Source organism: Lepisosteus oculatus, chromosome 6 (assembly GCF_040954835.1).
Source record: "Lepisosteus oculatus isolate fLepOcu1 chromosome 6, fLepOcu1.hap2, whole genome shotgun sequence".
In the NCBI taxonomy this organism is placed as follows: Eukaryota; Metazoa; Chordata; class Actinopteri; order Semionotiformes; family Lepisosteidae; genus Lepisosteus; species Lepisosteus oculatus.
In genome coordinates, this window is record NC_090701.1 from 55,940,281 (window position 1) to 55,956,275 (window position 15,995).

A 15,995-nucleotide genomic window follows, 5' to 3' on the forward strand; every position below is an offset into this window, starting at 1 on the left:
AAAAAATAATTAATAGTGACAGAATCATAAAGAGGAATGTTGTTTTTTAAAAAAAGACCAAAAGACATACCTATAAAAGGGAAACAGGAACTTCACTAGAACAGAGACTTCAATAGGTTCTTGAAGTCATTTCTGTTGTGCATTTAAGGACACACCTGACACACTGTTCCTATATTGCTGCCTTTCTTATTTTTGCCATCTCCAAGCATGTGGTTTCTTGGCTAGTATCTTGTGTTGACCTCTTTTCTGCTATTGCATAAAATATTCATGATACTGTACAAACAGATTTCATGTTAAAATGATATCTAATTAAATAATATATGAACACGATATTTAACACAGTACATGCAGGGATTTCCTGCATCTAATACTGTATACAAACTTGTGGACTAGACTTTGTTCACTCCGTTTTTATTTACGATTTGCTGTAAATGAACCCCCCTGTGAGTTATACTGCTAAGGGGAGGGAATGAGTACTGGCTGGTGTCAGGTAACTAAAGCAGCACAAGAAAGGAGTGACATTTAAAGAAACAAATAATACTTACTTTGTGTTTATTCAGCTTTAAAAGAAAGTCGTATATTTTATTATTGGAACTCATTTAGTGAGGCTGGAGCTTTTGAAATATCTTTTCTACCCCAAAAAAAGGCATCTTATAAATCTCTATTTTTATTCCTCAAGTGTAAATCCGACTTTGAAAAATAAAGTTGATACTTTAATCCCTAGGTCTATGTCTAAAAATAAATTATTTTTCATATGCTACATATACACTTACATCTTCATTGGTTCTTTTATTTATTTTGGTTGGTCTTTTCACTATGAGCTTTAGAGAAACATCTTCCTTTCAGCTGCTGAAATATAATATGTTTATTGAAAGCATGCTTTTACTTTCCAGTCACAGTAGCAGTGGCTGGTTTTACCTGAGTCTTCAAGCAATGCTGTGGGCATGGTTATATTAAAGAGCTTCCACTTATTCTTGGATCGATTTAATTTCTTTGTCTTAATTATTGTTCGCATATAAAATGGATAAACTTGTACATGAACTAACAGAAAGGCTGAGAGAGATTGCTGACTTTCAATATCATGAAGATTCCAAAAGCCAAGCTGTAAGTGTCAACTGCTGTAGTAAACTACATTTTAATGGCAAAGTATTGTTTTGAATTAATATGTCAAAATGGCTTCAAGTTAAATATTAATTAGCATGTACATGTGATATGTAAAATATCAATAGACAATCTTCTTTTATGTAATTCCCTAGAATTTTTATACTTCAGGATTTCTGCTAATTTTGTCCAAAACATTTTCAAGATGTTACATGGTGCTATATGAAAAATATATACAGTATATATATAATGCTGTAGAAAATGTTGGTGTATTGAGCAAACTGTATCTTTGTGTGCTGTGAAACACTTTAGGGTACATATTTGTTCTAGTATTTCTCTATTCTGATTTAGAATGTAGTCACAATGAAATATCTGACTTAAATCACAGCCACAGAATAAATCTTCCACCAGCAGTCCTATTCTTGTCCATAAGCACATTTTCTTTTTTCAGACGTGATTTAATGGTTTTATAATGCACAGCTTGTTGGTATATTTAATACTGTGTTAACTAATGAGAAAGAGATAATATTGCCAACGCTTTCAGAAAGAAGATATCTCTTCGACAAGCCACTCATTTATCAACTGTCTCTGTTTTTTTAAATACAAAGCTTACATTGGGATTCAAAATATCCTCAGTAATCTCCCCTAAAGCCCGAAAATACATCAGCAGGAGTCAGTACATGAGATTTATACAAAATTCCACAGAAAACGTACAAATAAGCAAGAAAGAGTATGAATATTGTTTTAAAAGTGTTTTTTAATAAACTACTGTATATTACTTTTTGTAGTTTTTAGATACTAGTGTATGAAGTGAATGGATACATTTTTAGGTATTATTGTCACAGTATCCTTTCTTTGTGGTGTTTGAATTTCCTTTGGAAATCCTAGCTAAATCAATTTATTTTTACATGCATTTATTTGTGCTTAGATTCCTTGTCTTGAGTGGCGATACAATCCCAGTACATCCAATGTCCTCTCCAAGGAAAGAAAGTTAATTTCTACAATACATTATTTGCTGAAATGACATAGGCTGGGGTCAAGGATATGTGATTTCCATACAATGACAGAAAGTGACTTAACAAAAGTGGAATACTAGTGACCTCAAAACAATCAAGGTTAGTTATCACTCAGACGAAGCACTGAAATGACAGTGGCAGCTGTTCAGTGAAATTCAGTAGGAACCGGAGCAGGTCTGGTCAGCACATTTAGTATTTCAGCTCTTCATTACACCTTTCATTTAGTTAACCAGAGCAACACCCTGCTCTGTGCTGAAAGAGAGATTCTAAAACTTTTCCATGCTGTACCTTACCATCGTTTCTTATTTGGATAGTTGTTTGGGGGGGTTGTTTGCTGTTTGATTTAAAAAAAAACTGGAAAAGAAGAGGAGCATCCAGGAAACCTTTCATGCACACAGAAGAAAGGAGCCTTCCCCCTTTTAAATTCCTGCACAGAAGCTTATGCAAAAAATGTCCCTTTGACATTTTGATCAAGCAGGCGCTGTTGTTTTGAAGATATGGGAGCTAAGCAATCCAAAGACTTCGCCAAGGAGGAGTTGAAGAAGCAAGTTAAAAAAACAGGGAATGCTCCGTCTAAAGAGGAAGAGTTATCATCCGCCGAAAGAATAAGGAAGCACATCATTGTCCGTTTTGGATTTACCGTTCTGAGTCTGGCCATGCGGGGAATGGCTAACGCTCCAGAAGAACTGTGGGAATTGACTGAGCTGGACAAGCTGAACCTGTCACTGAACTGCCTGAGCACACTGCCCCCTGCTGTGGGAGGCCTTGAAAACCTTGTGGTTTTGAATCTGTGGGGAAACCAGCTGACCAGCCTGCCTCCGGAGATTGGCCAGCTGAAGAACCTCCGTGTCTTATTTGCCTACAAGAACCTTCTGACAGAGGTCCCCGAGGAGCTGAGTGCCTGCAGCAGACTGGAAGTTCTCAGCCTGGCCCACAACCACCTCACCTGCCTCCCAGACAGCTTCAGCAGCTTGGTCAGCCTGAAGAAGCTCAATCTGAGTTACAACTGCATCGACCACATCCCAGCCTGCGTTTACAGGTTGAAGAACTTGGTCTTCCTGCACCTGGCCTGCAACAGACTGGAAAACATAGCAGATCAGATTGAGCACCTGGTGAATTTAAAGATCTTCATCGTTGAGGGCAATCATATCCACTCCTTGCCGAAGACTCTCTGTTTTCTAACATCCCTGGAGTTGCTTAATGTGGACTTCAATGACATTCACAATGTTCCTGTGCAATTCTACCTTCTGAGGAAACTAAAGAGACTTGCGTGCCATCCACTGGACCAAGGGCTCCACATTGTCCACAACCCTCTGCTGAAACCCCTCGCAGAGGTTTTGGATGGGGGGCTCAATGCCCTTTTTAATTATCTCAGATCAACATGAAACACAAAAAAGGTAGTTTTCCAACTTCAAGCTTTCCTTGTTTGATTTATCGTTATTCAGTTTGACTTCATGATGCTGAGGAATTTGTTCACAATATATCTCAGCATTGAAGTAGCATTATCGTTCTCAATTTTTCTTCTTTTCTAAAAACCTGACTGCTTGTTTCTTTAAAAAAAAAAACATGAAAAAGATCACACGGGAAACATCAGAGGCCCGGGGCTTTTCAGTGCCGGAAGTAAATTAAACAGAATTCTGGGTCTATACAATATTAATTATAGATGGGTTGAAAGTTAATATGAAGGACTTAATGGATTGTGGTCTGTTTTTAAAATTGTCTCCTAAAAGGTTTGGTTTGCTGAGTCCATCACAAAAAGAGCAAAGCATCTTCCAAGCAGAACCCATTTTCATTCTTATCTGCATTGAACATAAATTTGCTAGTTTTCATGCACTGGGCTAGATATGATGAAAACAAGGTTTAAATGACTAAATGAATTATTTTAGGAATGTTTCTGACAAAACATTCTTCTGCAGCTGTTTAGAAATGAAAGTAATCACAGTGCAGTGAATACATTGATGCTGAATTTGTTCAGAAACCCTGAATTAAGACAGAGGGAAAACATCTTAACAAGGTCTTTAAATTAATAAAAGTAATTATATGAAATAGTAGATTAGTTGTAATATATTTAAAACTTTTATTAGCCATTTTTGTGATACAGTACAGAGATTTAGATGAAATCTTGGTTCGGATTTATACGGGTGAACATAAATTCAATGCATTTTCTTGTGACATATAAAGGGGTCCCCTCGTATGAAGCTAAAAATCAGAGGGAGTTTGTTTTGAAAATAAAAGAGGGTGGGTTTTAATTGACAGACTTCTGATAGTCAAATCTCATCTCTGGCTGGCAGCAGCTTTGAATTACAGATCTCTTAGGAAACTCTAGATGCTATCAGTCCAATGAAGACTCTGGAAGACTCTTGACATATCTATATCTGGATTCAAAAGAAGGGGCTATTGTTTGTAGGTGCACTAGCTGTACAGTATGTGAAAAAATTGAGTTTCTCTTAACTCCTGACTGTTTCCTGGTTATGGGGCATGCTGTGTATTTTGTGCAAAAGGTATTTCAAAGGTTCCATCTGTGCCCAATTTTAACTTCCGGCACCACATGCTGACTCAGTATAGCTGGCCGACCCTACTTAGGCCCCATAGTGGAGAAAGTCAGGAGTGGAGAGCAAGTTCAATTACAGCCTCTGTCTGTCAGAGGCCGGGTTAACAGGATCATGACAGAAAGAGCTGCTGGAAACTACATGGGGAGACATTAAATCCGGCACAAAGAGTGCAATACATTTTTATTAAATGTTCCAATCCATCATATCAACAAATGGTGTTATGAACACCCCCAGGCATTTTTTATGTAGTTACCAAAACTTAACATTTTAAAGCGATCCATTTAAGCAATGTCTCTCTCTAGAGTTTTATAGTGTCAATCAAGGAAACAAAACTTAATTTATATAATTTTATATTTTATAATTAATGGATTATATCCTCTTAAATTGTATTCAAGTTTATTATAGAGAAATTACATATCACCCACCTAAATATGATTCGGTACATCAGCTTTTCTAAAATGTACGGTACTACTAGTAAGCAAGAACAAGAAAGATAGTGTCTAATTAGCCAGGCTGATAAACAGAAGAGGGTCAGATGGGCAAGCAGTCATGAAGCAGGATTCAGAGTAGCTGCTTTCAAGAGCAAAGACTCTGGAATCCTTTGAGAAGTGGTTGGATATGTTTCTGGCACTGATCAGCCAAAAGAAGCAAAATTATCAGAATGGACTGGATGACCATCTTTTCGTTTTGTATCATCAGTTTTTTCCTGTTTGTTTTCTGCATGTTCTTGAACAATGGACAGCACAATTAATGATTTAAGTCTGTCTCTTCAACAAAATAAAGTGGCTAGTACATCATCATTATTAATACTTCAGTCCAGAGATACAGTCCTTACATCTGAACCCATTCTTATGTCTGTGTATTGTACTGAAAGAATTTATTCAAAACAGTGTATAAGCAAACCACTTGATTTGAACCCATTACCTTTCTTTTCAGAGCCCAGAACACTAATCAGTGCTCTCTACTGCAGAATAAGTGAACAAGACCTTCAATGAATAAGAAGGTTTCTCCAAGCTTTTCTCTATGTGTGTCATACAGTACTAAGGTGGGTTTAGTGAAAATAAAACTAGGATTGGCAATGAAATGTTTCTTTATTATGCCTCCATTTTCACATGATCAACTTTGTTTAAAAAAAGTATGCCTCACATTTCATATCAAATGAACATGTACATAGGTTCTGGAGTTAATTTACATTTGAAAAATATAAATACCTTTAATAGTTATAGTTTTAAATGCAGATTTTTATTAAGTAGGCTTAATTCACACATTAATGTTTCAGTGAGTTCAATAACCTCCTTGAATATAGTATTGTAATGTCAACAAATGCTTTCACTTGTTCAGTCTAATATGTGGGGTTTACTGTGTTACTAGTTATACAAATATGCACCAGATTATTAACTTATCCTACCAGCAGTAAAGAACATTTTTCCTAAAAATCTACAAAACTTACAAAAGGTTTTTTTTTTTGCATGGTTGTTTATTGTGAAACACATTTTAATTTGAGCATTCTCACTCATAAAAGGATTACATATTCAAATGATTTTTAATAAAGGTAATGGATTTTTGCTTTTGAAAACATTCGCTAGCAATTAAACATCTCCAGTTTATGAGACATAAAGTTTCACGTTATGAAGGCATTCATATACGGCAAATGTGTTTCCAAATAAATCAATGTTTGTGAGCAAAACGTTTTTGGACCATCTGGTCCAATGTATTGGGCGCAGTGCCACAACAACACTCAGTGGCACCGAGGAAGATTCAGTTTTATGAAGTCTTCATTTCTTCATAAAAATGCATTTCCATTAATCTCTAACTTGAATCCCAGGTTGGTCTGTTCACACACTACACTGGGGAAAGGGGTGGTATTTATATACTTACTGTCATGAACCAACATTTTTCCTAAGGATGCATGTGAAGTATTGCACATAGATGTAATTCCAATAAAAACAGGTTCTTGTGTATTGGCAGCTTTATCTTCTTTCTTAAGAGTTGAAACTTTAAATGTAAATCCATTCTAAGACCGTGAGGATGTGACCGGCAGGGCAGGGTGGCGCAGTGATCAGCACTGCTGGGGCCTGGGCTCAGTTCCAGAGTGGAGCAGCTATCTGTGTGGAGCTTGCATGTTCTCTCCTCCCACAGGGCCAGGAACATACGGGTAGGTTCATTGGTTTCTGAGGAAACTGGCCCTGGTGTGAGTGTGTGTGCGTCCAGGGCGTATCCTGCCTAGTGCCCACGCTGGGTATTTTATTACTTGAGAGAAACTGAAATTTCAGCTGCTTTATGAAAGAGCCTGTAGACTGAGCCTTAACCACCTAGCTGAGAAGGCTAATCCAGACCATACCACAGCCTCTGAGATATGCGATAGTCAAATTCGTAATTACACCGTCAGTGTAATTACACCACTTAAATACCCATTGAAGTATGCACGTTCCGCATTGGAGGCCCGCATGAGAAGTCAAAGAGTGACCACACATCTGTAGTTTTACATTGCATTTATGGGAGAAGTACCGTATACACTATCGATAATGAGAAACCCAGACGCGTAGTAAGATTTATCTACCGTATTGCACAATAACGTCTTCATATACGAATTTCTATTGATCATTTGGAAAATAAATTGCACAGCTGTCCGTTTACATGGACAGTTACAAGGTATAAATAGCGGTGAAAATATGTGGACCATTTTCTTCCATTCCTAATAAAAAAGGATCCAATATACCAGTCTACCTGGGACTCCTGCAGTGCACTCTAATTCTACAGCCAAAGATTGGTGCTCTCATCAACATGATAGATAGACATGTCACCGCCTTGCAGAGACTGAAGGACAAAGCCACAAATTCTTTGCAAATTGTTGGATTTTCTGGTTTATCCTCTGCTAGGCCATTTCATATTTTTTAAAAACATTTTTTGGAAAATATTTTTCTATTTAAAGGATTACAGATTGTTACCAGTAAAGCAGTGAAAGATAAGATGGAAGATAATACAAAAGAGAATTTTAAACAGGGAGGCATATTTCTCAGGAGACTGGAAAAGCTATGTGTGCCAAGAGATTCGGGTTGGACTGGCACAGACTCTTGTTGCGCTGTTCAGCTGATCTTCCCCTGTTCAGAGATTGTTTTGGACGATGGTGAAAGACTGAAATTGTTTGGCAAGGTATTTGCAGTAGAAAGCTGCATGCATATTTCTTTTAATGTACAAGTATTTATCTGAAGAACAGCCAGCTCCTGGCTTTGAATTGCCTTTTGAAGCACTGACTGTGTGACATAGAAACTTGTTTCATCGTTCATTTGAGAGGAATGTGACAACTGGAAGCACACAGAAGGTACCAAATAGCAAGGCAGTATCACTTTACTTTGGTAATTGTATACACATCTGTAAAGAGCAATACCTGTAGAAAAAGCCTCAGTGTATTATATTTGTGAAACACTTTACATTGTGTGAGTAATGTAATGTCAATTCAATTAATAATTTGTTTTGTGGATTTTTACTTTTAATTGATATTTGTGGTGGTAAGTATTCATCATATTCCATGATATGGAATGGACTGGAAGGTAAGGATGGAATATAAATAGAAATGCTTTACTGTAGGTGTTAAAAGACAATCAATTTATCAGTCATAGAAACATGATAGAAATTATTTTAGCACAATGCTTTTACAACAACCTGACATTCCAAAAATGTGTTATTAAATGGCCACTTAATTCACTTAATTTTATGTGTAAATGAGTATTATAAGGTTATGTTATTATTAATGTTTTGAACTAGAAATCTGAGCACATCATTGGCTATTCTGTATGGTGGTTTTAATTCTTTCTTTGGGCTATTCAATGTAATGAACACCCCAACAGCTGGGCATTATATCTTTATTATTATATCTTATTGCTTTGCTTTATGCCTTCCATGGTCTTTAATCAGCGTACATACTACAGATATCTGGTAATCCAGGTCTGATTTCCACTCATTCTTAAAAGTAATGATTTAAGAATAGTGTAAGACAATAAGAATATATGAAATATTACAAAAAATAGAATTTTTCTTAAATTCTATATTTTGCCAGACTGAACATTTTGTTAACTTTTTTTCATATTACTTACCCATATTTCACAAAACAGGACAACGGTGAGTCGATGTCAACAGCTATGTGCCCTTTCACACTTCACAGTAGGCTGTTTCCTGTATCTTGCTGCCTTTCATATTTAAAATGTATGTTCTTCCTGCTATCTGTACATATTTGCACTTCTTACAAACATAGTGCAGCTGTTTGCTCAATTTAGGTCCAATTAACAATACTCTTTGCTTTGGAACATTTATTTTGAGAGCCAGCTCATAGGATTTTACACTAAGCGTAACCGATGCAGGCAGGGAACAGGTCTGCTACATACCGTATGTTCAGTACACTGCTGAACTGTGGCAGGGCATTTGACTCATTGAGGGCTCAATTTGCTTCTTTCATTTATTGTGCTAATGTTTTGGGTTTTGAATAAAAAGGCTGATGTTTTAATCCTTTACAATCCATACAATTTTCACCTGTTTTTCTCCAGTTGATTTTGATGTACTGGCACATCAGTTTGTAAGGCCTAAACATAGTGGCACAAATACTGTACTCAAAGAACATTAGAACAGTGACAAACAACAGGAGGCCAGCTGGTCCATCTAGACTCTTTCGCAGTCAGCAGCTAATTGATCAAAGGATCGCATCCAGCTGTTTCCTGAAAGAAGCCAGGGTATCCAATTCAGCAACGTAGCTGGGTAGTTTTCCCATACTCCCACAACACTTTGGGTAAAACAAGCACTCACTGCTCTCAGATGTAGCTGCACTTCCACATAGCTTCCACATGTGTCCTCTGGTTTGTTCTGAAGCAGTCCGGTGGACTGACTTTATCAATACCCTGGACGAATTTGAATATTTTATCAAGTGCTTTTGCAATTGTTTCAGTACAAGACAAAACTGGTACCAGAATGAGTATGTTTATATACTAAATTTATCTGCCAGGTTTAATTGCTTCCCTACATTGACTAGAAGAAGTAAATGACATGTTCTGTCTTTTATCTCAGATATCATTAGTGCTTTCCTGGTGTAGAGATTCAGAGAGTCACAGCACAGCTCAGGGAAGGTTTGACAGGCTACATTTCCACCGGATACAAGGTGCATCCTCCACAGTATAGCCATGGTCTCCCTGTTTTATTACCATGAATGTGTTTTTATGAGTAACCATTGCTTATTGGAACACTAGTGTAACGGGAGCTGGTTCTGACTTCCGAATGTGTGGTTTAGGACCCTATGCAGACAGTATAATCCGGAAGTGACTGGAGAAGGACATCAGGGGAAAAACGGCAGGAACAGGACAGGATGACAGACAGGGGGGCGCGGTGGCTGTGATCAGGCACAGGCAAACAAGTCCAACACAGTCCAAAAAGGGAAACCAGGGCGCAGTCCATAATCCAAAAACGGGAGGTCCATCCAAGACAAGGACGATTAAAATTCCCAGGAATAACACGATCAGGAACACAGAGGTTAAAAGGATAATGAGGCCAGGCGCTCCGAGCCCCAGACCCAGATGGTCAGGATGCCGTGGTGAAACCTATGTAGTTGGGTTACTCCTGCACCTGCTGGTAGGTGGGCTTCCGGGCTTCTGTCTTCCACATGCTGGGCCGAGAGCTACGGAAACGTCGCACTTAGTAATCGGCAAACGGGGGGCAGGTGCACGTAATAACGAAACTAAAATACAAAAGAGTCGGAGCGCCCTCTAGAGGAGGGATGGTGAAAGTGACAAATAGAAAATATGTCCGCACATGGCACAGTGGCTATTCCTGATAACGTCATCCCAGTTATTTCTGACATGTCACGTACAGCAGGTGTCTGTTTAACATGCACTCAAGCCAGGTCAGGAATGAGCCCAGGCCAGGGTCAGATTTCTACACTTTATCTCACTTTTAGCACGTTTGTATTTTTTAGTGTTTTCCAAAGCACATAATTCAATATCATCTGTAACTTTGACTATTTTACTAATTATACCAGAATCCAGATCATTTACAGTATATAAATTAGGAAGAGCAGTTGTCCTAGTACAGATGCATGTGGTACTCCATTAATTAGATCACCAGTGCACACTGTAGGAGTTAATTAGTTTTCTCATTTCTAGTGTCTGGGATTTAAGCTTTGCTTTTCTTTTTTTGTGTGCTACAGAGTTTTTCTTAACCCAAACTAGACCACAATTAACAACTGAAGGAGAATAGGAAATTATAAAGTTATGTGTCTGATTCCTATCATGAAACATTTTCAGCCTTAGAGCAGTGAAAGCTAGTACACACAGTTAGATATAAAGAGTATGATCCATGCCAATGAAAAATCTTCTAAGATGAATATTATGCAATATACGATAAGCTGCACACTTCTTAAAATGCTCCAAAAATATTTGTTTTATTTGTGCAACAGCTCCTCGCCTCATGAGGCCCATCTCACACTTCATAGTTACCTCAACAGTCACAGCTGTTGAACAAAATCCACATGGTCAGGCTCAATAATCACCATTCAGTGGTGACAGAGTGTTTAGATTCACCAGTTCAGTTAATATGATGCTCACGGCTATCAGGTACCATGTAATGACAGCAAAAGGCTTATCAGTGCCTGTTGGAAACTGCTGTCATCCCTACAGTTCAACAGCTTGGTTGATGCACTGGATAACCGTTATGCAGGATAGCACATCCCCACACATTACACACCCCATAAAAACACTGGTGCAACCAGCATGTGGTTATCAAATGATGAGCTGTCATGTAACTCAAGTAAAGCCTTCACAGTTACCTCATCTGATACTGTGTGATTTCCAGCTGTGGGACAAATTCAAGGTGTATGTATTGGGCAATACCCGCTACTGTGGTCCATCCCAAAGATGTGCTGATCTTACCCGGTTTTGCCCCCTTGAACACCGAAAGCCTTCACCCAGCTCCATGCTACACCCTGACTCCTGCAAGCCATCGTAGTCACACATGCTGATACGTGAAGCTGACACAGTTCAGAACGCAGAGGTGTGTTTTGCTGTTGTTAAGGAAGAGTGTGTGTCAAGGATCCTGGGTCTGTGCAACAGATTTTATCTCTCCACTGTGCTCAGCCTACACGTATTGATGTCTTCTATTTTCAGGAATATGGTGATATACAGTATTTCTCTCTTTTCTTTTCCTTTCAAGTTTTGTTCCAGTGTTTTTATTTCTTCAATTTTTTAAGTTTTACCATCCATAAAGCGCAAAACATGTCTGAATTAACCAGACTAGTCCTTTAGCATACGATGATAGCTATGAAATAACTGTGAAAGACTGTTCAGTTTAGAAAAGTGCTAACTGGAAATAATCCTTTTATGTCAATACATAGTTCTGTAAATTATTTATTTAAATAATGAGGTGAAGATAAAATGCCTAACTATGAAATATGTTTTTTGATAAATTACAGTTTAAAAGATTAATATTAATCCAAACTTGAGAATAAACAATGATAAAGATAATTACCAACTATAAATTAGCTGTAACATTTCGATGTGTCTAATAATCAGTTTCCCAGAACTGTACAATTGTAGTTCTACAGAGATAAAGCAAGGCGTTTTTTTTCTTTTTCTATCTGTAGACCTTGTCCAAGGTTAAATACTTGGTCAGCAATTAATCTGCCCCTCAGATTGCTTCCCAATTTTCAACCTTTTCAGTTATACTTCCCCTTTAGCTACCCTGTCCCTTCACCCAGAAAACTGCTTCCTGAGCAGCTTTTCCAATATTGTTTCCAAGAGAAACTCTTATCTCCCAGTTCTCTGTGCTCGTGTCTGCAGCAGAGAGTGGCTCCTGGACTGCTCTGGGGCAGTTTCATTTCCCAGCACCTGATTAAAGAGCTTTATCATAGTCAGAGCCTCTTGTCTCTTCCTATTTCAGAAACCTGTTACCATCGCTATAACCTAGTCATTTTTTTCTGCTTCGAGCACAATATGTTTTATATATGCTTCCTGCTATATAACTATGAGATTTAAAAACTTTCAGGTGGTAATCATCAGCACCTTCCATATCAGGGATCTCGTGCAGTGAGTCCTGAAAGGGTGATTTTCCCTGCTTTACGGCTAGACCATATACTTTATCAGGTTTTGGCATGGTAAATGCACAGTGTGTGTTCAGGTCCAATTTGACTCACGAACATAAAACATCTTGTGAGATCATGAAGATTTGGCATTGTGAGTATCCGACTATCCATGTGTCATGAAAAGGAGTAAAAAGATCAATTTAAGGGAACAGGATGCAGGTCAAGAGAGCTTAACGACGAAGTCAACAGACCTCATCTGGAATATGAGATTCAAGTCTGGTCAGTGCTTCAAACTGAGAATATAACTTTCTTTGAACAGATCCAGAGAAAAGTGGCTAGACATCTTTGTGGGATGATGTGCATGACTTCTTATAATAACTTGCTCTGTTCTGAGGCCTTCAATTTGAGATTTCACACAAATGTAGGCTGTTCTATCAGTTCTTTCCAACTGTGTTTATGTTGCAAAACAATTACATAACTTAGAACTGATGCAAGAATGCACTTTAAACATAGAGTGTAGAAAGTGTACACAAAACGTTGTTTTGTATTTGATTTTGATTTATTGTATATCAGTCATATTGTATAATCTAATGCAAAGGGATCCTTTCCAGTCCAGTTAGATGTTGACAGATCACTGAGATATAACCATACAATCATTTTGAATGCATACTGTTTTTCTTGCACTATTATTTTCTTATTAAAACCACAAAAACAGCACGGTAACATTTAAGAGATCTTTATTTTAGATTAAGACTAAATGAGAACCTATGTATCAACATTTTGATATCATTGCTGGGAGAGACACATGCAATATTTATTTTTTGCCTTTCACTTTATTATAACTTACAGCTTATATAGCACCAAATAACTTTATATCTGAACAAATAACTTTCTCAGGAATAACTTTCTCAGGTTTTTGTCCACTACGCTGAACTTTTTTTCTACAGTGTATTTGTTAAACATCTTTAAGGTAGTTATAAAAATGTTAAATGTTATCTGATGATGACCACCTATATCTCTCATATACGCATGTATGAATATATGTACATGAACACGCATGCATTGAGTTCAAAAAGAATAATTGATGATTTAATTTAATTGTATAAATGTTAACAACAGATTCTTCAACCCTGAGTCAAAACCTTTCTAAAAATCAGCTGACTATTATGTTTCACCCAGTGTCAATGAGGAAAAAATTTTATCAAAACATGTCAAGACACAGCCAAAGCCAAATAGGCAAAGGACAGGGGGAGTTGACTTGATTTATCATCAGAAATGACCACCCAATAAAACTAAAGTGAGAATACTGGAGAATTTCTGCTACAGAACAAAACAACTCATACAATTCCTCTTGTCCACCAGGCCATCAGCGTGATCATCAGTCAGTGGTCATGTGCACAATGAAGTGGCAGTGTGCAATTACAGGGGCTCAGGTGATAGTGGAAGGAGTAAACTCACGGGTAATGGTGTAGCTGTGTGGATTTCTGTAGGAAGGATCTATGATGACTATGTACAATATGGGCAGATGTATTTTATAAAATGTTATTTTTATTTGTAATCTCATGTTTATTCATACTGTTTATATGTTTTCGTAAGTCTCTGTGTGTGTAAAGCTCTGAAAAATCAGACAACAAAGTACTATCGTATCATATAAACGTGTAATAATATCCTTTGACAACAAAGAACGTTGCCCACAGCTCCTCCAGAGCTGGTGTGATGCTTTACCAGACCTCTCTGTTCATTGCCATTATGTATCACAACACCAATTTTTTTACTCTGCAAGGTAAAACCTTACAAAAAAAGAGGACAGACAACTTTGATTCTTCTATTCAATTGCAAAAAAAGAGGACAGACAACTTTGATTCTTCTATTCAATTGCCGTTACTGGGTTTCACCGTTTCACTGCTGTCCCTGAGAATCACAAATTCTCTTTTCCAGTAAAGTCTGCTGCACGCAATATATCCTTCAGTACAACAGTTATCACTGTTAAAACATGAATGCAGAAAAACTGTACTAATGTGTTTTAATCAATGTAAACATTTAAAAAAATCAATTTGATTATGACCTCAAAGCACTGTGCTACATTAAATAAGGACAGTGTAAAAGTACAATGGAAGAGTAATACTTTATATAAAGCAAGTGTTTCTCAATTACAAGCACAAAAACTATTTTCAGAACCTAAAACGAACTATTCAAAGAACTTAAAGTTCCTTAACAGGAATTACAAAATACTACTTTTTATTTGACACCAACAATAGACTTTAATGTTTATGGCATTTCAGAAGATACATTGAACATAAAGGTTTTGTAGCCCTCCTTTAAAGGTTACTAGATGTGTCTTGGTGGAGACATTGTACTTATTGTACAAATTTTCTAATTCATTTATACCAAGACATAAAGGGAATTTTAAAATTACATTTTATTTTTAGGTAGATGGTAATAAACAAGTGCATATCCATAAAGAAAAAACAGAACAATGATCTGAATAATGTCAAAACAGTAAATTAAAGAGCAAATGTAAAATAAGTACAATAAAAAGCCACAGAACAATCAAATGCAAAATCCACAAGAGTAAACAGCAAGCATCAAATAATGTCACACGAACAGCAGATGAGTGTAATTAGCATCAAGAGAGAATAAAAAAGTGTTCATGTATAGAATAAAACACAAGGCAAATATATTTGATCATGAAACATTTTAATCTTGAAACCGGCCTGCAATGCAGTGGGGAAATGATAATGGTTATGGAATGTACATACTCCTTCCCTGCTCATCGAAGTCCTCAAAGTAGGTGCTTCGCACAGGTATTGAAAAAAGCTTCTGTGTCACAGGTTTTCGAATGAGTGGTTCGCTTTACAGCAGTCCACAAGGACTTTGGCACAAACAAGTAGAACATTGTTTTTAAAAAGATCCTTCTGGAAGCTGCTACTCCCAAGTCAAGACCAAGCTAAGTTCCTATCACGTGTGTGTTGCACTAACATGAAGGAAATGGGGAAAAAACTCAGTCCAACGGAAAGAAGCAATTATAGTTTTCTTTTTCCGTTTTTCTTGCGCTATGTAAAGACTTTGAGGCGACTCCGCACTCCACGTTAATTTACCGCTGAGTCTGGAACAAACACAGGTGATGTTCCAAAGAGGGATACCCCTTCGCAAACAAAAAACAGCATTTCTGAAATCGAAGATTAAGTTGCTTAAATTGTCGATGACGTGTACTGAAATAAGACTCACAAATGTATCAGATCTTCTTTTTCAGGATGTAAAAATTCAGTT

General features: G+C 37.2%; 1 protein-coding gene across 2 annotated transcripts; it reads left to right on the plus strand.

Annotated features, from left to right (window-relative positions):
* Positions 1–906: 906 nt before the first annotated feature.
* On the plus strand, positions 907–5,742 carry lrrc30a (leucine rich repeat containing 30a). Of its 2 annotated transcripts, XM_069190821.1 has the most exons (3): positions 907–1,104; positions 2,030–3,514; positions 5,606–5,742. In XM_069190821.1, exon 2 carries the CDS (start codon positions 2,615–2,617, stop codon positions 3,500–3,502), a length of 888 nt encoding a protein of 295 aa, XP_069046922.1. In that variant the 5' UTR covers positions 907–1,104; positions 2,030–2,614; the 3' UTR covers positions 3,503–3,514; positions 5,606–5,742. The 2 variants fall into 2 exon arrangements, with proteins under 2 accessions (XP_069046922.1, XP_006633937.3); XM_006633874.3 differs by lacking the exon at positions 907–1,104 and having other exon boundaries at positions 1,975–3,514.
* Positions 5,743–15,995: the final 10,253 nt, after the last annotated feature.

Coding starts and splice junctions, on each gene's coding strand:
- lrrc30a (XM_069190821.1), top strand. CDS start 2,615: ATGGGAGCTAAGCAATCCAAAGACTTCGCCAAGGAGGAGTTGAAGAAG.